The following is a 22,793-nucleotide window of genomic DNA, read 5'->3' as shown; positions in this document are numbered from 1 at the left end:
TTAGCGCGTCAACAAAAAAATCCAATAAAAACCAAGGTACGTTTTCGTAAGATTATGTGATATGTTGTCACTATTGTCTCTTACTTGAGTTTTAAAATGTCTGAAGTGACCAGTTTTGGAACTAAAATCTGTAAAGGGAAATGTGTTTGCGCATGTGATATGTCTTCTACGGTAAAGTAGCTCTGACGTCCTTCTGACATCAGCGCTTTTTCTGCTTGCAGCCTTCTGTTGTACAACTTACTTCTTTCACTTGGGCCGATAGATTTCCAGTGAAATGGCTGCACTAATCAGGAGGATTATCAGCACAGCTAAAGCTCCTGCTGCTATCGGTCCGTACAGGTGAGAAGAGCTTTGAATCATTGCCCTAAGGTTAAAGTTGCAGCTGGCACACACCTGCCGCAGCACCAACCTACATTACATTTGGACTGTTAATAACACTGACTGCCAATTCATTGATGACACACCACGACTTTTTTTGCTTAATCTGGTAATACAGATATAGTGAGTTCACTGTTTCGTCCATAAGATTGTTGCTGGGAGAGGTGGGATAGCATATGCTCTCAGAGCTTTTGGGAGCAAAGTTCAGATTTTTGGATGTTGCACTTTAAACTCTACACACCACTAAAATGTTAAACAGCAAACTGTGCCCGAGGTTTTTCAATACTTTAGTCTGCCATTAATTAAATTCAGTTTAATTTTATTTATATGACGTCAAATCACGACACCAGTCGAGGTTTTTTTTATATTGTTATAAATGGTAAAGAGCCTAAAATAATACAGAGAAGACCCCAAACAATCAAACGACCCTCCTGATCCAGCTCTAACTTAAGTTTAAGCCTAATCCTAAAAGCAGAGAGGGTTTCTGTCGCTCACATCTGCACAGAGAGCTGGTTCCACAGAAGAAGGGCCTGGAAGCTGAAACCCGTGCTTTGAAACATTGTAGGAAACACAGTTATGCCAGTCGTCTAGAGCAAAGTACTCTATTGGGGTGATATGATACTTTGATACAATGATCAACTGAAGGCTTTTTAGGTCGTTTTTAGGACATCCATATAATAATGAGTTACAATAGTCCCACCTAGAAGAAATAAATGCATGAATTATTTTCAGCATCACTCTGAGACATGATGCTTCTAATTTTACAGTTACTGTACAAATGCAGGTAAGCAGTCCCAAATATATGTTTAATAGGGGCACAGAAAAATGACTTCAAGACTCCTCACATGTATAGAGAGTGTTCTCTTTATTGAGAAAAGAAGCTGTGTATATATTATTAAAACAGGGAAGATGCATAAATGCAATTTTATGAATCTATTATTCAAAAGGAAATAAACGTCAAAAAACAACCCTCAGTTAAAACCCTACACATGGAGAGATAAGTGACGTAATAGTCAAGCAAACATACAACTTTTTTAACCTCACTTCCTTCATTATTAGTAAATCTTTACTTAGCAAAGATCAGCAGAAAGGACAATAAGATTTAACACTGTGAATGAAATAAACCCAGAGTAGCTAAGTCTTTGTCTTTGCATGTTTGTGTGTGTTTTCCAGCCAAGCAGTGGTGGTGGATCGAACCATGTATATTTCAGGACAGCTGGGAATGGACCCTGCCAGTGGACAGCTGGTGGAAGGTGGTGTTCAGGCTCAAACCAGACAGGTGACACTGGAATCCCCATCATCACTGATTCATTCCTTCATTCATTCATGAACATGGAGTACAGCGACACTTGAAAGCGATCCAGATATGAGTAGATGTTCCTAATTCCTAACTGCTGAGATAATCGCAATGGAGTTGAGCTCACAACCAAGCCATTGGGAGGCTGCTACAGTGTGAATAAATGCAGTCCATTATTTAAAAGAAAATCTAGTGACAATGCTTTTAAAATAGTGCCTTTTGAAAAAACCCACCAGTTTTCCTGCGGGAGACCAATTCCAGGTTAATTCCTTAATTCTCTGCTGCAGAATAAATTTAAGACTGGTCTAACGCATCCTTCCTGCAGGCTGAATGAGGATCTGAAAGTCATCACAAAGTGAGAATTACTTTTGCACAATCGTGTACATGACTTCTGTTTCTTCAGGCTCTGGTGAATATGGCTGAAATACTCAAGGCTGCTGGGTGTGGTTACACCAACGGTGAGAGAGCCTTGCCTTTCTTTGCATGTGCACAGGACAATTCTTTCAACTTTTCAACCACAGACCCGATCATGCACTATTTTCTTTCTTTTCTTGTTACTTCCTGAAGTTGTCAAAACCACAGTGCTCTTAGCCGATATGAACGACTTCACCAGTGTCAATGACGTGTACAAGCAATGTGAGTATCAATGATTCAGTCATTAACGTGTATCAGTATGTGTTTGGAGTTATCTGCTGCTGTTGGCTTTCATTTTGCAATACAACGTTAGCCACCAGGTGTCAGCACAGTCCAGACGACGTACAGCGCTGCTGCATAACAAGCAGATTTTATAGACTCTTTAATTTTCCAGTAATGTCTTCACCCAGAAGGCCTTTACAATAACTCAACTAGGGCTTGAATTTGCCTCTTTATATTCTAAATATGCTGTGGAAACTCCAGAGCAAGTTGAATTATGAAATAAATATTCAGAAACACAGGCAGGGAGCGCTGACATTTGCTGAGTCACTTAGCAGAGTGAAACCTGAGCTTCCCCCACCAACGGGTCTTAATCTTAATCTAAATGTCAGACGACAGACTGCCACATCTGACATTCCATAGATTAAATAAAAAAAAGTTTAAGTCTATTCACAAAGCCCCCATATCCATTTCATTGTTTAAGTAGTATGGTAGAAAAGATAGCTGGGCATTTTTCTAATGCCAGTTAATTCAGGTATTGCTCCTACAATCAACTGATCCAAGCACCCAGGTTGATGCACTCTGTGTTGAGTCCATTATCCGTGATTACATCAGTACAGTCAAATCAGATTATTCTTTCAGTCCACCTCTGTCTTTAAAGGCCCTGCACCGAGTCACAGGTGTTTTCACTTTATTCTGGTTGATTAGGCTTTTGCTATGGTTGAAGTTGGGTGCAGCTATGCTGCTGTTACATGAACCGACAAGAACAACAATGGCATAAATTCTGCTGCCTGAGCAGAGGCCTGTACTACAAAACAGGAACTCATCTTATCCAGGTAGCTTTGGGGTTAACCCCAGGTTTTCTGTACTACAAATGTGGTCACTTCTTACCAGGGTACATCGCCATGGTAACTTGTGCTTCCATATTAGAGGTCAACAGGTATGAAATCACCACCTACTGACCAGTCAAGTCTCCAGAAAATAGCGTCACCATTACTTGAAGATCCCTCAGACCTCCGAGAATAGGAGTGTCTAAAGTTTTTTAATAGCATCAGTAATAAATACCTCAATCAGGAAACCCTTGGTTAACTCAGTGTTAGGTTCAGTGAATCCAGATAACAGAGAGATAACCAGAGATAACTTTGTAGTGCAGTGCCCAGCACAATCAAGGACACTCTGTAGTAACTCATTAATGTGTCTTAATTATTGCTGCGGCTTTTCATTGTAATACATTTCCCATTGTGCATCTAATAATGTGTTGTTTTTGTTTTTGTACTGATGAAACTGTGTGAATATATATGATAATTATACACTGAATTTTAGATATTTGATGTATATTGTGTCTAATATGTGTGAACATAGTTAAATTGTTGTGCAGATTAAAATTGTCACAAAGACAAATGTTCTGTTGATTCGGTGCTATTTGCAGGTTTATGTAAATCCAAAATTGTAACTAATAAGATGAATAACTGCTTGTTCAAGCTGACTGATGATGACGTAGAGCCCTGATTGTGTACTCGCACACCTGTGTTTCTCCTACTCTGACAGTCACTATAAAGAGCTTGCTTGGTTTATCAGTTGATATAAAGGCATGTCAGACAAGGACAACACTATAAATGCCAGGTACCAGTAGTTAATTGGCTGCTTTGCAGTTCTGTAAGCTTCTGTAGATTCTGTATCTGTGAGTCATTGAAAGTCTGTATGTGTAAATGTGTTGGTGGCCTAACTCAGCTGCTTTCTTTAGTCTTTAGCACCAACTTCCCAGCCAGGGCTGCCTATCAGGTCGCTGCTCTCCCTCGAGTGAGTACTTGACAAAGACTTTTTATCCAGTTATTCTTTTGTGCTTTGAACCCAACAGAAAACCACAATTCTCACCGTACTGATGCTGTCTCTTTCTCCAGGGTGGACTGGTTGAAATTGAAGCAATTGCTGTTTTGGGCCCTCTGACCGACACTTCCTAACAAGTACATTAAACAAGCAAAAACTAGAAAGAGCTAAAACCACTGAAAAGTGTGAAACTGATGTAATTATAGGTCTAGTATCATCAGCGATTTAGTGCTGTTTTAACATGCCACAGGTCACCTAGCAGACTAACAGCAGTCAGGTGTGGAGCACTTTCTCCTCCCTCACTGACAATGATGAGATGTATTTGAAGACAGCACTGCATTTTAAATCCACTCTGCTCACATTTCACTTACAATAGCTGAGAAGTACCTAAGCTTGTTTGTTGGATTGGATTACACTACCGTCCTGTGTTGTCATCATGACAGTGTATCCTCTCTCTTTGTACCAGGTGATAGATGATCGAGCATAACTGAATAATAAAAGGTTTTAATTTTCCTTAATTGCTTCTTAATGTCAAGAAAACCGCCTGTAGATGATCACTGTAATCTCACATTGTCTCATGTACACTAAAAAGTCCTCAGCAATTCTGCAATAACTATGAACAGAGTTTGTTTAACAGGGTTAACCCATGCCAGAATGGGTTATTTATTTGCAGGCTTGCAAACCCATAAAGAACGATATGATTTGATTAACTCCTGTTGGATTAATGTGTCTGAATCACTCAGTATACTTTGGGGCTAAATAAAAACCTTCAGCCTGTTGGAACTGCACAACGCAAACTGATTTTTAAAACAGCAGTTCAAGTCTTCATGTGCATACTAAGTATTAAATATTCCAAAATAATCATTTTATTTTCAGAGAGACTTAGCTTCTCATTCTGGTACTCCGTGTTCACATGCTTCATTACATGCATGGTGCAGTGTGTCAGCAGGTGAGTCAAATATCGGTATGGGGGGGGGGGAAGAAGAGCAGCGAGCAGCTCGTATGCAAAGCCTGAATTCATTTAAAGGCTGTAGTCGGACCAGGGCGCCTTTTATCCCCAGCGCCACACTCTAATACAGCAACAGAGTATTGTGACTATTCAGATGTCTTATGCTTGAGTGGTTTTAAGTACGTATGCTTCTCTAAACACACTACAGTATGCACTGAGGTCTTGGAGAGACTGTGGTCACCATATACTAAAAGCCAATATAATCTCCAGTCACAATTCAGTTACAGAGACAGAGTATTAGTGAGTAAAACTTTATTCTGTACACTAACAGGTTAGCAGAATCATAGACACAGTCAGAGAAAATGAATATATTACAGGGAGTGAGAAGTGAAATGAAAAAGATCAAAACAAAATTTGTTCCCAAAGCATCATCACATCTTATGAGGTTGCAGTAATTTTCTAATGCCCTTACACTTTTAAACTCAGCATGTAGAACTAATTAGTTACATATTCTGCCCACTAGGCAATGCAGTGTAATGCCCTCAATCTAAAACTGACAAGCGTATGACATCAGTGTTACCCCGAAGTTCCTTTTGTTGGAAGGTTCATTACTTTAAGAAAGAGAAGTTCACAAACACCCACCAGCTACGGAGCAACCACAGAAGGGTTTCACAGAACAGCAACATGGCCTCGTCTGTATCCTTAACCCGCCAACGACTGATTATAAAAGTATATATAAGTGCTAACCCTCTGCATACGTGATCTTTGCCCACTTTTCATTTAAGCAAATCAAAACACTTTTAATGTGAACCAATAAAATGTTGAAATATTGAAACCATGTGTGCCGAGTTACTCAACACTTATTACTGTCATTCCTATTGAATAAATGAGCCCCTTTGGAAAGGCTGCAATTAATGTGCAAACAGTTAACAAAAATATATGGTTTAATGTCAGAATTATAAACTAGAAATTCAACCAATTACAAATCAGTTTAATACAGCCTAAGTACAGTGTACACCTAGCCAGTGTCTGTCATTCCAGGTTTGTATTCTTGTCAGTTTTGAGTTCTTTAAGTTTTTTATTCACAGCTGTATTCCTCAGAAGCAGCTTCTTTAAATAACCGAGTATCCTTCCCTGTATTTCAGCACGCTGCCATTCGAAACTCAAAAGAGTTGCTAGCAAGAGTTGACATATTTTACAGAGGATTGCACCCTCTTGTCACAGGCCACATGTGTAGTACGTGGATCCAGAGACTTGATTTCCCATTAAAAAACACATACTCCTCCCGTTCCTCTCCTGAAAAGGTTTATATACAAACATGGGAAAGATTCTAAGGAAAGCTTTTAAGGCACAGTGAATATTAGGAAATGTGGTGTAAAGTTTGGTGAGTGCTGATGAGACAAAACTGAAAATCAGTTGTTTTATTCTTCTGTTTACTTCATCTTGTCTTCCTTCCAGTAGGTTTACAGTGGTAGCTTTGGGCGTTTTGTTGCATTATTTTCTCTCTAAAAGGAAAAGAAAAAAACATGTCAGCACTTCAGCATCTGACTCACACTTTCACTCTTCAAGTTTACCTTTGTAACTGAGTATAAACAGAATTCAACTTAATTCTGTTTTTTCTACCAAAATGCATCCAGTTCACCTGTAGGAGACTATTTTTTACAAGTATGCACTGACTGCAGAGAAAAGTCTAATCCTTCAGAGTTTGCACTGGATTATAGTTTGGTTTGTGGCTGTGCTCTTACCAACTCAGTCCTCCTTTTTGGCTTTCTCACCCTCTGTATCCTGAGACACCTCGCTTGCAGACTCCACTGCATATATATGTAGACACAAACATTAGCATGGCATTTTCATTAACTATGATAATGTCAAAACTGACTGGCTCTGAGGATTTATAACTGCCAAATTTATAACCAATACAAAGCAGCATGAGTCCCTCTGAACTCGTTTACAAGTTACTACAATGTACACACACATTTGCTTCTATATCCTTGTGGAGGGTATTCAGTGAAATAATGCATACCTTAGTGTCTTACCCTAAAACTAATTCTTAACCATTAAATAAACAGCTTTTTTGTGCTTTTATTGTCCTTACAGCCCCTCTCATTCTTACATGTGCAGTTAGGTTGAAGTCCCAACCAGGATATATAAACGTGAAACACACAGAAACTAGTACATAGCCTCGAGCAAAAAATTCTCATAAAAATTATGCAGTACAGCACGTCTTCCATGCCAGAAGTCCATTCGTCTCGTGCTGCGTGGAGGCTTGTTTCTATCCTGAAAGTACAACATGTTCTCTGAACATAAAGAGTCGGGTGAAGGTCAAAAAAGAGATCGTGTGTGCAAGGCCTTGCAAAGCACTGGTGACAACTGGAGATGCACATTATGATTTAATATGCAAGGTTACCCAGTAAAGTGTAGAGAAAGTGTAGAGATGTAAAGGCTTACTTTCTGAAGTTTTAACTCAGTCACTGCACATTGTAATGAAATTTATAGGTATAAAATCCTGCTTGTTAGAGTGGAGCAAATCACCGTGCATTCAAAATCAAGTTGACTCGATTTTTCTTTCAAAATGAGCCCTAAAATGATTTTTCTTCACAAATTTGCAGGATGAACTTCGGTGTGTTTTAATAGTCGTATGATTGAAAGCAGCAGGGCATGATCGGTCTGTAGACAGTGCATAACAGAGCACAATGAGTGAGAGTTGCCTGACTGGAGCTGTTGTGCAATAATTGACACTCTCAAGACGAGCCTTCATTTCTCTTTCTGAGTGTGTGTGCTTTCTGTTTCTCACACTGCACTATCTGTTCGGCCTCACAGCCCAACAATAGCCCGCTGATCCTGTCAGCTCCAAGCAGTCACATTAGTACACAGAGGAGTGTGTGGACGGTTGACTAGAATATGGAGAGTTTGGGGTTATTAACCACATGTGTGTTTAATTACCAGAAGTCTCTTGCTTTGGCCGAATGTGTTGCGACAAGATAGATCTGGTGTTTGACCACCTGACAGACCGTTAATTGTTTACTTGGATGCAAACATACTCTTGTCCATTTGTTACTCATTACCAGGTTTGTTTCTGCTCAGCTTTTTCATCCCTCTCTGAGCTTGTTCCTACATGCTCAGCATCTATCACATGTTTGCATAGAGTTCTGCAGCTATTTCAACCGGCAATAATGCTGCTGCGCCTGACCTCCACCCAAAAACTGTCTCCAACATCAGGATGATGGGTTGACGTGAAATTTAGCGTGACAGGTTAATCAGTGAAACAACTCTGTGTTTAGTCAAGTAAATAAATCAACAAGAAAACCTGTCATTATAAACTCCCTCAAGAGGCTCAGTGGCAGCTATCATCCTCTAAAACCCAGTTGTAATCCTTCAGCTCTTATTAGTTTTACTCTGCAGGGCATGTGGCCGTGGCAAATTGCAGAGTATGAACTGTGCCAAAACTGTGCCAAAAATCTGTTTTGACGAGTAAGAAAGAAAAGGTAAGTAAGAAAAGGTCATCTGGAGCCATTAATGGTCCATACCACCTGGTGAATCTTCAGGAGCTGGATCGGTAGATGGGGCTGGTGCTGAAGGTGCTTCAGTTTCTGTAGGGGTGGGCTCAACCACAGGAGCCTCCACTGCTGCTACACTGTCTGCAGTGGACTCTTGGGTGACACAGGCTGGTGGAGCTTCTGAGGTTAGCTCAGAAGGGGTTTCTGAAGCAGCTGGAGCAGGAGCTGGAACCTCTGCATTCTGGACCGGCTCAGTAGCAGCAGGTTCAACTCCTAAAGCTGGAGCAGGGGCATCCTCTGCGGTGTCGGGTGCCTCTGCTGGAGCAGGAGCTGGAGTAGGGTCTGTCGGCTCCTCGGCAGCAGGCTGTGGCTCAGCTTTGGTCTCATCTGTGACAGAAGGTAACGCTGGCATCTCTGGGATAGTTGCAGCAGCAATCTCTGTGTCTATTACCGGCTCTGCAGCTTCAATAGGCACCGAGGGTTCAGCAGGTGGTGCAGCTTCAGTTGGTTCTGAAATTTCAGCTGGTGCTGAAGACTCAGCTGGTGTTTTTGTTAAAGCTTCGCTTGGTGCAGGTAAAGCAGCCTCTGGTTCAGAATTGTCTGCTGATGCCTGCGCAGGTGCAGCCACTTCAGCAGGCGCCCCCACAGCCTCGGCTGAAGCCTCTTCCGTAATAACTGGGTTCACAGTTGGCTCAGATATAACCGGTTCAGCGACAGGCGCTGCAACCACCTCCTCAGTGATGGCAGAGGCCTCTGCCTGCACCGCTTCAGCTGATGATTCAACAGCAGGGGCCTCTTTTGCAGTCTCAACAGGAGCTTCAACCTCAGGAGGGGGTTCTGCCTCTACAGTTTCTACAGGAGCAGCTTCTTCAGCCGGGGGTAGTGCCTCAACAATTGCTATAGCAGCCTCAGGCTCAGCAGGAGCAGAAGCAGCAGCCTCTGGCGCTGTCTCTTCAGTAGCAGTAGTTTCTTCCTTTATCTCAGAAGCAGCTAGAAGGTCCTCCCCAGAGCCAAGGTCCTCTTGGGCCTCCAGGGCCACTAACACAGCCTCAGCTTCATCATCAGCACCCCTCTGAAGATCATCGGGTAACGCAGTCTGCACAGGAAGCTGCATCTGGTCCTCGATGGTTTGAGGATCTTCTGCAATGATGCCGTTTTTGACTGCTGTCAATGCAGAGATGACAAATGAAGAACTCAGTTAACACTTATGACTGACACAAGTGCAGCATTGATCAGCAGGCTCAGCTAATGATAATCATGTTAGTGTGTAACACTGAATTCATGACAATACTGAATAACAAAAGAAGGATTGTAGAAGGTTCTTCAGGTAGTTACGTGTTTAATGGTTCTTTCCCAGTTGTTTTATTCCCACACAAAAAATGTTTTGTAAATGTATTGCATCTATATGTGGACCACTAAAACTGTAAAAACCCTAAACCTATCAATAGAGCAAAACTTTTAAATCAAGTTAACATGAAACGCAGGGGAAAGGAAATTAGCAATAAGGGGCACACAGAATGCGTGCTGAGGAAAACTTCCTTTCATTTCCGTAGTTGAGAGCTCGTGTTTGTCTAGAGCCCTGAGGACACGCACTCTCAGAGGAAGAACAATACACGCGATGATGACTTGCTGAATTTAAAGAGATGTCTCTACCTTTAGTCTCCCTCCCCAGTCTCTGCTCTTCCACACACTGTGGGTGTGAACAGGCTGCAGTATGCAACAATAGTGGGCTTGAATACTTGGACTCAAATATCAGAAATGTCAATGCACATCTCAGTTACGGGACTCACAGAAGACTAACAGCTTTTGCCCTGTCTTATTTCACAGCTAAAACACCAAAGGGATATTGTTCACAAGCAGAAGGGTTCAGTTAGCTGAATGGGTGGATAGTTTGGAAGCTGCAGCTTCCTGATTTTATTTGTCTGTCAGAAGCACAAAAAGGGCTGAGAGTGATGGGTGGAAGGGAATGTGACGGCCTGGCAACTTGAATGAAAATGAGCCAGTGGAAGAACACGCAATGCATAGAGGTGTTTATGTGAGCTCAGTGTTGTTATTAACATGGTGACTGAGGGAATAGTGTAAAACTGCATAAAAGTAAAGGTGTTTTCAGATATTTTTATCGGTTTTCCACCAGGTCCTACTGTTTAATCAATGGCACCCACTATCAACAGAGACTAGAAAGCTGTTGTCCGGACAATAACCGAGAACTTGTGTTAAAAAATATGCGAATGTGTGTGTTTGGGTTGAGACAGACACAGCCACTCCAGGCATGGATGACTTGTGTGTCAACATGATTTCACAGCCAAAGATGACAGAGATCCCAGTCAAAACAGTGCCATTAGAGGGAGGAGGGGGGCACACAGACCAGGGGCCCAGACTGGGGATGGGACCATTGGTGGCTTGGATGGTACACAGCTGGTTTGTCAGACAGACCGTATACTGTACGATTTAAAACCTCCACCCATTCAGACACATTTAGAAAAAGCCCGCCCAGGCAAGGAGCACAATAACTGGTTTTCTTGCCGGAATGATGTAAAAGCCTGGAAAAGAGACCCATGCTTTTCCAGGTGACTCAAGCTGATTGGCAGGAGAGACAATACTGTGACACAAGAGCGGTGCAGTGGCACTGGGGAAATGGAACACCTCACAAAAAGAAACTGTGGCGGGCAGGAATATGTTTAGAACATTTCAGGTTACTTCCTCAAAAGCGAGATTACATCTTTCGACTGCTGTCACACTCTCTAACAAGGCCTGCGTGTGTCCTGCTGCGTGTGTGTATGTGGGGAATGTCAGTGATAACATGCTGAACATGCAGCTGTGCTGGCATGACCAAGACATGTGTCACAAAGTTGTACGGAGCCGTGAATGAACAATCATGGGCTGTGGCAGGCCATTTGATGGGTTTCTGCACAGGCTTGAATACGGAGCACATATACTGTATGCAAAACCTGTCAAACCAAGGCAATTACACAGAGAGCAGGACTGCATGTTTTGGATGCAAAACTTTTTAAGAGCTCTGCTGTGCAGAATATCAGAACATCAGTGTCCAGGCTTGTAAAAGAGCAACTTTAAGACACTCCTTAATTATAACTGAAGTGTTGCATGTTTTGATAAAGGAAATTTTAAAACATCAAGCAATCATATCTGTTTGATTTTATTTCTTTAAACTACTGTTTGAAATATCAGTTAAAGATCCCATTACAGTACAAAACTGTCTGGATTTGCCTCAGGCTGCAAATAGGCCTCTAAACACTCCCAGCTGGCTTTCACACAGCGATATGCTTTAAGAGCTGCACTCAACCCCCGATGGGTTCAAGCAAATCTAAACGCTGAATTATCTTTAGGGAACGCTTTTTGAGAATTTCTCCAAATTTCTCAGGTCACATTTCAACAATAAAACATAGTGATGTTCACTGTTTTGTCCTGATACATTCAACCATCATTCTGATGAGTTAAAAACGATTCAATGAAAAAAGAAATAATAACAACCACTTATGGGTTTGATAAAGTGGATAAGCGTGAATGTTTCTTCCGTGAGGTACTAAAGTATGCTGCCTAGCAGAGTATAAGTGAGAAAGCACAACATGTACTAGAGCAACCAGCAGCAGCACCCCTGAGCAAGACCTGACTGAGTAAAGTAACAGAGCCTTGGAGCAACCACTGTATACATTTTATGAAATGCATACATACTCATGATCACTACTTACCCACTGTGTCTCCATTGCTCTCCTCAGGCTTTGTGCCTGGTCTTTTTTCTTGATCAACGGTCTGTGCACTGGATGAGGAGCACCCCATGTTTGGGGGGAAAAAATGGGTTGAGATGAATCAAAAACTTGGAATAGGAGCAAGCAAACACGAGTCTCAGCGCTTTCTGTTTTCAGAGACTGTTTGGCAGTGAAAACGTGGAACGCTGAACTCTCTCCAGTTCCTAAGAGTAACTGAGCACCATTATATCCCCTTGTCTGTCTGTGTGTTCATGCATGGCCTGCTGCCCTCTTGCCCCAGACAACGATGTGTTATGACCATGCAGCTAGGCAATGCAGGCAGTACTGCTGAATGCTCCCTGACTGCTTCCTGCTCACAGTCACACTATTCATACAGGAGGAGGAGGCAACATGTGCATGAAATGTGTGTGCGTGTGTCCTCCCCTCTATAGGAGTGCCCCCTCTGGATGAGATCCACCACCTTGTGGTCATGTTTATAATAGCAAATTCTTAATAAGTAGATATTTTTTTAGTTTTATTGTTATAATTATTTTTCGTCAGCAAAACCAGCAAAAGTTTAAAAATGCTGAATGAATCCATTGCTTGCTTTTTTACTTTTAGTCAAAAGTTTAAATGCCATAGATGACTGCTTAGAATTGTTTATGGTGAAAATATCATTTTTTAAAAAGCCAAAATTATGAAGTGTAAAATGTTTATTTGTCAGTCTTCTGTACAAAGAGTTAATTATGCGATATTCCATTACATAACATTAACAATACTTCAGAAGGAATACACTGTAGTTTTAGAAGAGCTTATAAATATCTTCAGTAGGAAGAGCTGCATTTGCATATGTTCCATCATAGCGTGTTGAGCAGGATTAAAGGGATCCTGGAGATGCCGCAGAGTAGAGACTGATGAGTCTCGACCTTTCATTTATGCACAAGTTGATTCTCAAGAGTCTCCAGCCTCTTTGACATGGCTGCAAGTAGGCATGTTAAGGAGTTACTTATACCTCTCTGGCCAGTGAAGTTTTAGACCTGTTACTGGGAAATGATTGGATTTCCTGATGTAGTGTAAGTTAAAATGCATTTGCCACCCTTAAAGCTGTTTATACTGTCATGTCATCAGTGTGATTGAGGTAACTGAGAAATCAGCTGACAGATCTGGTATTTATCAGCCTCTGCCTGCTCCTAATCAAAGTTTTAAAACCTTCTATGAAGCAACTATTATGCTGATTACCTGCAACAATAAATTTAGTCTTTTGATCACAAGTTATATATGTATATAAATTTGATCTATGCAGACTTTTCCCAAAAGGCTATCCCTCTACCAGCTGCCGTAAGATGAAAGGAGGGCTACACCCTGGAAATGTTGTCAGCCTATTAGAGAGCTCCCAAGTTTAATATGAGTAACCAGGGTCCCTTTAAAAATGTGTCATAATTGAAATTTTTGACGCATAATGAGAGTTTTCTGAGATCACAGGACAAAAGAGACATCGTGGGATTAACCAGCGTCTGATCCCCACTTAACCTACATTTTAAAACGTGTCCTTAAGCGAAAGTGAGCGTCAATGGAATAATCCAATTTAGCTGCAAACTGTGTTCAAGGTTTTTAAAAAACACATAACAAAACACATGAATGACACATGAAATAGTTTGGCAGTGGCAATCCTGAGCATTAGTAACTGTGCAGTGAGCACAAAAGGATATTATTCTGAACCAGGCTCTTCAGCTTCTCTGTGACTTGGTTTTGAAACATTATCATGTTTTCACACTGGCACATGTTTTCATCAGATGGTTTATCTGCAGAAGAAAAGTTGATAGGTTGTGAAAGACTTTCGGTCCCTGGATTCTTTTTCTTATCTCGTCCTTTCTCCCCTAATCCTTTTCTGCTTTCTTGTCTCTGCCTGTGAAGAATGTGAGGGACATGCAGGGAGGACATATGACTGCAGAGCATAAAAGACTGATGAGTTACTTGATATAATACAGTAGACGGTATTGCACAGAGTGGCTGCTCTGCTCACAGGTTACCATGGCAGCAGCAGATAGGTGGCAGTAACGTTACATTTTTTCACCAATCTGCCCTTATTATAGCTCCACTTTGCCTGAATTAGCCTCAATTATAGCATTAGTTTCATCTATTAAGAAAGATCACACATATTTTTGAGACCCTTGCAGGGATTCCTGTACTTCTGCCTTGTGTGGAGTACCTGCACATATCCTGGACTTGAGTTTCTTTGTAATTTCTGCCATTTTTTCAAAATCCTCAGCGTAATACAAGTGCTTCTCATCTGGCTCCGACGCAATTTCTCTCAGCTCCTGTTCGATGGCTTTGCCAACTCCCAAAGCGTATATCGTGATCCCTGAAAAGTATCAGAAAGCATCATAACAACATGAAACTTGTATTAGGAAGAAGGTACTCTGAGGTTGTCGTACATCGGGATGACTAGAAATACCGGAATTCTTTGCTTTAGTGGCCCATTCAGAAACATCATCTTGTGATCGTCCATCAGTGAACACGATGCTGACACGGGGAATGTTGAACCTGCCGCCTTCTTTGGTTGAAAAACTAGACTCAAACATGTGGCGCAGGGCTGAGCCAGTCATGGAGCCCCTTCCCATGTATTGCATCCTGTTCACGGCACTCTTGATGTGTTGTGCTGTGGAGTACTGGCCCAAGGTGAACTCTGTGCGTACCTTTGTGGAGTACTGAAGAAGACCCACATGAGTGCCCGTCTTAGAAATGTCCAGCGAGTCCACAATGCTGTTTACAAACTGCTTGACCAACTCAAAGTTGTTGGGGCCCAGACTCTTGGAGCCATCGATCACAAACACAAGATCCATGACTCCCTCGCTGCACTCGGGTTCTGCCGGAAAAAGAAGGATATTTAAAATATATACCTTTATTTATTTCACATTTTATTCTCAAGAAAACAGTCCGTATAAGAGTAATCCTACTTTTGCAGCTCTTCCCATCCTCAGCCAGCATGAATCCTTCAAAACATCTACAGATGTAGGAATTATTGGTGCTGACACACTGATGCTCACAGCCATGGTGCACTGTCTGACACAGATCCAGACCTTTCAGTTTAATTACACAGAATCAAAGATTACCATGATGTTGCTGTAGCACATATAAGTGTATGGCAGAATTAGCATTTATATGATATATTGTGAGGCTACAAATACAATAAATGGTCTAATAACTCTCTGACATTATGAATGCTGTGTGGTGGTAAACAGAATATCCCTTAATCCAGGGGAGGGAAAAGATATATCTTTTGGTGAGCCATGGGATTAGCGCTGACCTCATAACTGGGTTCAAAAACACACTCGAAGTTATGCAACACATAAATACCCAAATAGGGGACATAAACAATCATAGAAACATTTGAAAACATGCAGATGAAAAACGTCACACTCTGAATTTGGTTTATTTTTGTCTCATGTTGTGCAGAGTGTTATGGTTCTGCAGATGAGATGCCTCTAGAGAAAACTAGTAAAAGCAGAGAAAAATAATAATAAGACTCACTGCAACACAGCTTACTGAAAAGATTCAAACGTAGTTCTATGCTTAACCCACCGAATGCCTGCATTTCAACATCTATCATGTATGTGATGTTCACTTAACACTTACCCCCAACAATGATTCCGAAGTATTTCGGCAATCAGTGTTTTCACATTACAGTTGTGATTCATGGGTCACTAGAAAATGTTAAACAATTCTCTGATGGAGAAACTGTTATTATTTATGACACCGAATGAGCTCAAACTCACTCTGACATGTTTTCCCATCAGGTCTGAGTGTGTAGCCTTTCCTGCATTTGCACACACAGCTGTCTTCAGTGCTCATGAACTCCTGTTCACATCCGTGGGTGCCATCGGCGCAGTGATCGATCTCTGCAGGAGAGCAGTGCTTCCATTATTGCCAAGTTCTTTTAATCAAATTCAGATAAAGCTGAATTCAAGACTCAGTTCAATGCAGTGAATCTATAAATCTGTAATTAATCTCTTACTGTACTCTTACTATAAGTGATGAACGGTGGAGGATAAATGTGTTGCATCATCATGACTACAGCCTCTACTGTTATCAGAATGTGAAAGAAGTTTATTCAAGAGTGGGTAACCCTAATTATTACATTGCTTATTGTGCTTTAACAACATTTTTACAGAGGCATGTGGATGTCAGTTTGCAGCATAACACATGATATAAATCATTCAAGTGTTGCCTCACATTACAGGTATAAGCAAAAGTGTTTTTGTGACAAACCACAGCAATAACACAGAAACACAGTTTAGCTGCACTTACTTTTGCAGGTTTTCCCATCAGATTCGAGTGTGTAGCCTTTCCTGCATTTGCACACACAGCTGTCTTCTGTGCTCATAAACTCCTGCTCACATCCGTGGGTGACATCAGCGCAGTGATCGATCTCTGTTAGGAATCGTTTTGACGGATCACAGAGACAAAGGAGAAATTAAGTAACAAGCAAAAACAGAAGGTTTTAACTAAGTGTTGAATTTTTACATGAAAAATTGTGGATCAAACTGGTTAAACTGGTTTCTATTATTTGAAAAATACACAGAACATTTACATCTTGTAGTTTTTATGTTTGTTTTATTTTATTTTATTAGTGAACACAGAAACAGAGGTAAGTTCACATAACTGAATAATCCTCCCAGACATCAATGTGACACATTTCTACATCAGCCAGTCGAATGCCTTCCATATGCTGAAACATGGTTAGAATTATATGAGACAATAGATGCGAATGTACACATCAATAGACAAGCTATGAATCAATACTTGGGTGTTTTTATGCTCTATACGTATGAAGAATATGTGGAATAACTTTAGAAAAATATGGATAAAAACAGCACCAATAACATGGAAACAGCTCATTTAAAATTACTTTTGCAGGTTTTCCCATCAGGTCCGAGTGTGTAGCCTTTCCTGCATTTACACACACAGCTGTCTTCAGTGCTCATAAACTCCTGCTCACATCCGTGGGCTCCATCAGCGCAGTGATCGATCTCTAGAGGAAGTCATTTTATCAGTACAAAAAGACAGGTAGTGATTACATTTACTAACTTGCAAATTTTGCATTAAATTGTAAAAATAGTTTCCGTTTTCGAAAAATACTGAGCACATAAGAGCCTGCTATAAAGAAAGAGCGCTTCAGGCTTTCCTGTATATTCTTTTATTTCTCAGCTCTGAACAAACAGAAGCAATCCAAAGACCCAAAAAGCTAGATAATCATCCTAGACCTCATGTGACACCTTTACATCTCAGAATCATCCACCAATCTGTCAATTTCTGTACACTCAAAGTTGGCTGGAATGGTATCAGACAGTTGTTGTAGATGTACAAAGCTTTACATGCGTTGTGCAATGTAAAACAGGCGGCTTTCTATCTCTATATAAAAAAAATGTGGAGCTATTTTTTTTTTTAATTAAATATGAAAAAGCACTAAATTTACTTTGGCACGTTTTCCCATCAGGTCTGAGTGTGTAGCTTGTGATCGCAGTGATCGATTTCTGCAAGGACGCATTGGGTGAAATTTATGTCGTGGTTGCTGTAGCAGCACCGTTTGAATGTTTGAATGTTTCATAAGATGCTGTATATTTGCCGCATTATGAATGATAAAAAAAAAGTACTTACTGCTGCAGGTCTTGCCATCGAGATTGAGGACGTAGCCCCTTTTACATGTGCAGATGTAGGACTCTGGAACGGTGACACAGTTGTGCTCACAGCCATGATTCCCCAGGTCACAGTGGTCTATTCCTGGAGAGGATGAATCTCTTATTAGATATTCCACTTTTTCACTGGTTATTTTGTTGTTGTTTTTATGACAAGACTTTTCAGATTAATAAAAACATGCCCAATACAGAAGAATAAGACTGCTAAATCTAATTATTTCGTTTAAAAAAAAATCCACTCTAAAGGTGCAGAGTGTGAACCCACTGTGATGATTGAACTCATTCTTGTTTGGATTGGGATATACTATGACACTCCAGATACACCTCTACATTTCAGCAGCTGCACTGCACTGATGATTGCAAAAGCACACTTCCTTCAGGAAATCTCCCCCACTTTGCTTTTTGTTAACATCCACCGAAGGAGCAAAGGGAAAATTTTCCATCAGTGGGTTAACAGACATCACTGGTAGGAAAAAAAACTTCTCACGGTGACTGTGCCTTTGGGCAGTGTTGGCTTCATGACGCTGAGTTCCTTTATCCAAGACCAGATAAATTTTTGTACTTTATTCCTACTTGCTATATATGATGATTTAAAGCCAACACTTTACTCCACAAACACAACATTGTGGCAGGAAGCAAGTTGTGTTTCCATTATGACTCTAACAATAAGTCATGAAATTTGAATAAAACAGTTTCTTATGAGTAGAAAAATGTAATATTACTGTTGCACGTCTTCAGGTCTATGGTGAGTTGATATCCTGGACGGCACCGACACTCATAACCACGAGGCAGGTTTGCACAGATGTGTTCACAGCCGTGATCCACCACAGCACACGTGTCCTCAGCTGCAACAGTGTGGAGAACAATCACCTACAGTTCAGTGTGCAGAAGGAAACCTGCAGTAACCAGTCAGTCAGGGACAGCAGAAACTAAATATAAGCCAACGAGTGAGACTTTTTAAACTGACACTCCCATTTTACTTTGCTTTGATCTGAGTGAAACTCATGAGTCGCAAGTTGTGTCAGTCTGGTGTAAAAAGGCAACATGAAGGTTTCAGTGATTGTTTTTGCAGCCAAACCGTGAGAGTAAACCAAAAATGAAAATAAGGTGGCCAGATGGGCAAAATCTGTTATGCAAAAGGTCACGTGATCCATTTTTGGTCCTTAAGCCGTCAGACCATCATCAGGTCCTTTGTACAAGTTTTGGGCAGTGTTAAAAGACTGTAGCTATGTAAATAACAGAAGGGAGGGAGTTACCTGTGCACGTCTTGCCATCAGGGTTTAGGATGTATCCTTCCCTGCACTTGCACCTGTATGAGGCAGGGCTACTCACACAGATATGCTGACACTGATGGTCCACCACCTCACACATGTCTGAACCTAATGCACGCAAAAACATTCACAAACACTCAAGCATGATTAGACACACATGCATTTTAGGAATAAAGAGAGACACTTAAAATAGACGGGATTATTCACCTCCACACAGTTTGGACTGGAACACAGAGATCAGGGTTTCTATCTGGCTAAAGTTGGCCACCAGATGCACATGCTCCGAGTGCGGCTCACTCCCTATGGCCCTCAGTGTGTTCATATCCACCCTGCCTACTCCAATAGCAAAAATCTGGATGCCAGCCTGTCTTGCCTGAGCTGCAATCTCCTCTACTGTGTCCTGAGGTCTTCCATCAGTCACAATCATAGCAATTCGTGGGATGTGTAGGTTCATTGGTCGGGCTCCATGTTCCTCGGTGAAGGCTGTCTCCATGGTGTACTGGATGGCCAGACCCGTCATGGTCCCTGTGGCGAGGTGCTCCATATTCGTCACTGCCTGCTCTACCTCGCTCTTGGTGGTGTAGGTGCTGAGGGAGAACTCGGGCTGGACCACACTACCATACTGCAGCAGACCGACCCGTGTTGCATTATAGCCAATCTTGAGGAACTGAAGCAGGTTGATGATGAAGGTCTTCACTTTCTCATAGTCATTGGGACGGATGCTTCTGGAGCTGTCAATCACAAAGATGAAATCCAGCGGGATGGCTTTACATGGATTCTCTAAAATCAAAGACAATGAGGAAGTTTGGGATGAGTTTGGGATGAAATGGCAAAACTGATACAGAAATGCTGTGGTAACCGACTAATCACCTACCAACTGCTTTGATTGGGAAAGTTGTGTTGCTTCTTGCCGTGATGGGTCTGGGGCGGCGTCTGTACGTCTGCGCTGCGTTACAGCACAACAGGCAGAAAAGGCCAAGAGCCAGACACCTCATTGTGATGAAAGACGACAACTGCAGCAGAGTGACGTAAGCACAAAAACAAGAGCTGATCCAGAAGAAACACTTCCACAGTGCAGCGCAAGTAGGGTACAAACCTGATCACCAGGGAGCAAAGATGGAGAAGAGAGAGAGAGAAGCTGCCAAATAGAGGAACCTACTATTTATTTTATATATGTTTGTCTACATGTAGAAACATGGCAAGAAATCTGCATTATAAATGGACTGGTTCTTATAAAGTGCTTTTCTACTCTACTCGAGCACTTAAAGCACTTTATATTACACACGTCATCCACGCATACATTCATACAAGCACTTTTTCTGTGTCTAAGTCCTCTCTATCTGACATTCTCATTAACACTGAATGGGATGCAGGGATCCATATCTTTCCTGAGGATACTTTGGCATGCAGTCTGGGGCAGCAGGGATCAAACCACCAACCTTCCAGTTAGTAGATGACTCGCTCTGCCTCCTGAGCTACAGCCACAGCGTTGTGTTATAATAAACACAAAATCTGACACATGACTCGCTAAGCGTGGTTGGTTGTGATTAGGTGAAGCACCTAGTATCTGGGAATGATTTATACTGGGACCAGCTGCACACGAAAGGTGAGGCTGATTGCAACTGATACATTGCACGTTGAGTAATTTCAGTTTAATGCAGTTTAAATCAAATAAGTTTTGGCGCGGACTACACCTTTCTTGGCTGCTGCCTCAAAGCACATTGTGCGCTGTCTATCTTGCGTGCTGCACAATAGTGTTTAATATTTAGTATCTACTGTTATCTACTGCTAGCTAGTTTATTGTGATGGTGCTGTATTTATTATGTTGCTCTTTTTTTTTGTTTGCTTTCTCTTCTGTTTTTTTTTCTCCATACAGGTGATCCAGGTGTTTTGTTTGTTTTTCTTTCTTTCTTCCCCCCTTTCTCACCATTTCTTCTCCCCTCTGTTTTTCTTTCTCTCCCTCTCTTTCTTTCATTCTTTCTCCCTGTCCTATCTCCCAGTCATGTCTGTCCCGTTTGTAGCAACCGAAAATAAAATAAATACATAATTATAATAAAGGTCAATCAAATGGACCAATATGGCAAGGCCATGATGATCCACTTGGTAAAATAAATCCCCTTGGCATCTTTCTTGGCCTTAAGACAACAATTCTGATGGCTAAAGATCCAAACGGGACAAAAAAAAAAAAGTTTTGGCATAAACTTATGATATGGCAGAATGAAAATGTGCTTCCTAAAGCCTTCAAAGAAAGTGAGCTTCTGTGAATGAGAATGCTTTGCTTCATAGGAGGTTTACAGTGATTTAAGAGAGGCTGAAAAACACCAGACTGCTTCCCTATCCCCTCCCCAAGAGACCCACTTGTTACCCGTCATATTCAGACTCCAGCCTTTACTACTGTCTTAGAAATATCTGTGATCAGTGTAGAAATTACAAATATATTCAAATTTGAAAAAGGAGAAAAGAACAATACAGGAACAATCTTACGTGAAGGCAACATAAAACTTTTATTTTGGATTCCCAAATGAGAACTTCAGCAGCTTCCGTGTGTTCAGTTAATAAAAAATCAACACTTCTGCACAGAGCCAGGTTTATATGGTTGACCTGAGACCTGCAGAGGTCACACATGCATATGCAAACCCTCATGGAACTCTTGCCCTCTGAACTCACATGTGTTTTACGTCTCTCTGCCGCCACCCTGATAGTGTTTTCATCTTCAGATGGCAATCACAGCAGCAAAGGTAAAATCCTGTTATGTGCTGTAGAATTTCATGACACTCCACAGCGTCCTAAAATGTTTTTTTTTAACTGGCATTTCCTCTAAACACACGAATCAAAGATATGAAGAAAGTTTAATAATTACAGCATTTTGATTATTCCACAAAAGAGCAGCTCCTTTCATATTTCCCCCCGTGAGTGGAAGCCAAAGTTGTGTGTTTACTATGAAACACAAAAACATCATGTACTGAACAGCATTTATGACACTGTGTCTGTTTTGCACATCCAAGTTCTCTGATGAGTTTTCATGATGCAGGTGAAAGGAGCACAGGATGTGTCCTAACGCAGATAAGAAGTCAACACCACACAGGTGACTGGTGGTGATTACTCTTTCTACCCTGCTATTAAAACGCTAAAGAAAAAGGATCGGTTCTTTTAGAAAAGGGAAAACCCACAGTATAGCATTTTCAAGATAACAATTTGAAATCTACTCACCATTATATTAAAAATTATTTTGGAATTTTTAATTCAGCGAATTAAAATCTCTGAAAATCCAAAAACTGAGCCAACAGTTGAGCTCCAGCAGGAAAAGTCTGTCAATGCCTTAGCTCCGCGTTGCAAATGTACATATATCCCAGTCCTGTCTCTATCTCTGGAGGCTATTGCATTGCCTAGTCCCTTACTCCATCCACTATTTCTCTGTATACTCCCACTCTGACTCTGACTTTGGAGACGCCTCTTGATCGGTCTGCTGGTAAAACAATAACTATGAGTGTTTTATTCTCATTCAGATCATCTTACTCATATTTATTCCAGATAAGTGGAA

The 22,793-nt window shown here is 41.2% G+C and overlaps 3 protein-coding genes across 4 annotated transcripts; 1 reads left to right on the top strand and 2 right to left on the bottom strand.

Annotated features, from left to right (window-relative positions):
* The first annotated feature begins 6 nt into the window (after positions 1–6).
* On the top strand, positions 7–4,648 carry LOC102195338 (ribonuclease UK114-like). Its single transcript, XM_005742916.1, has 7 exons — positions 7–36; positions 222–339; positions 1,552–1,657; positions 2,079–2,133; positions 2,243–2,311; positions 4,053–4,108; positions 4,210–4,648. Exons 2-7 carry the CDS (start codon positions 275–277, stop codon positions 4,267–4,269), a joined length of 411 nt encoding a protein of 136 aa, XP_005742973.1. The 5' UTR covers positions 7–36; positions 222–274; the 3' UTR covers positions 4,270–4,648.
* A 731-nt stretch (positions 4,649–5,379) lies between these two features.
* Positions 5,380–12,655, bottom strand: LOC102194562 (predicted GPI-anchored protein 58). Of its 2 annotated transcripts, none has more exons than XM_005742913.1 (4): positions 12,289–12,655; positions 8,612–9,745; positions 6,830–6,895; positions 5,380–6,589 (listed from the first exon to the last, which is right to left on the bottom strand). In XM_005742913.1, exons 1-3 carry the CDS (start codon positions 12,374–12,376, stop codon positions 6,834–6,836), a joined length of 1,284 nt encoding a protein of 427 aa, XP_005742970.1. In that variant the 5' UTR covers positions 12,377–12,655; the 3' UTR covers positions 5,380–6,589; positions 6,830–6,833. The 2 variants fall into 2 exon arrangements, with proteins under 2 accessions (XP_005742970.1, XP_005742971.1); XM_005742914.1 differs by having other exon boundaries at positions 8,615–9,745.
* A 1,307-nt stretch (positions 12,656–13,962) lies between these two features.
* LOC102209781 (matrilin-2) lies at positions 13,963–22,639 on the bottom strand. The gene is made up of 13 exons (XM_005742973.1): positions 22,463–22,639; positions 20,127–20,265; positions 19,460–20,032; positions 19,238–19,360; positions 18,704–18,826; positions 17,944–18,066; positions 17,195–17,317; positions 16,594–16,716; positions 16,062–16,184; positions 15,243–15,365; positions 14,741–15,151; positions 14,495–14,647; positions 13,963–14,087 (listed from the first exon to the last, which is right to left on the bottom strand). Exons 1-13 carry the CDS (start codon positions 22,463–22,465, stop codon positions 13,963–13,965), a joined length of 2,265 nt encoding a protein of 754 aa, XP_005743030.1. The 5' UTR covers positions 22,466–22,639.
* Between the last annotated feature and the right edge of the window lie 154 nt (positions 22,640–22,793).

Source organism: Pundamilia nyererei, unplaced genomic scaffold (genome assembly GCF_000239375.1).
Source record: "Pundamilia nyererei isolate P.nyererei 1_Seehausen unplaced genomic scaffold, PunNye1.0 scaffold00125, whole genome shotgun sequence".
Classification (NCBI taxonomy): Eukaryota; Metazoa; Chordata; class Actinopteri; order Cichliformes; family Cichlidae; genus Pundamilia; species Pundamilia nyererei.
Note: the sequence above shows the minus strand (reverse complement) of the source record. Positions and strands in the feature narration are given on the sequence as shown.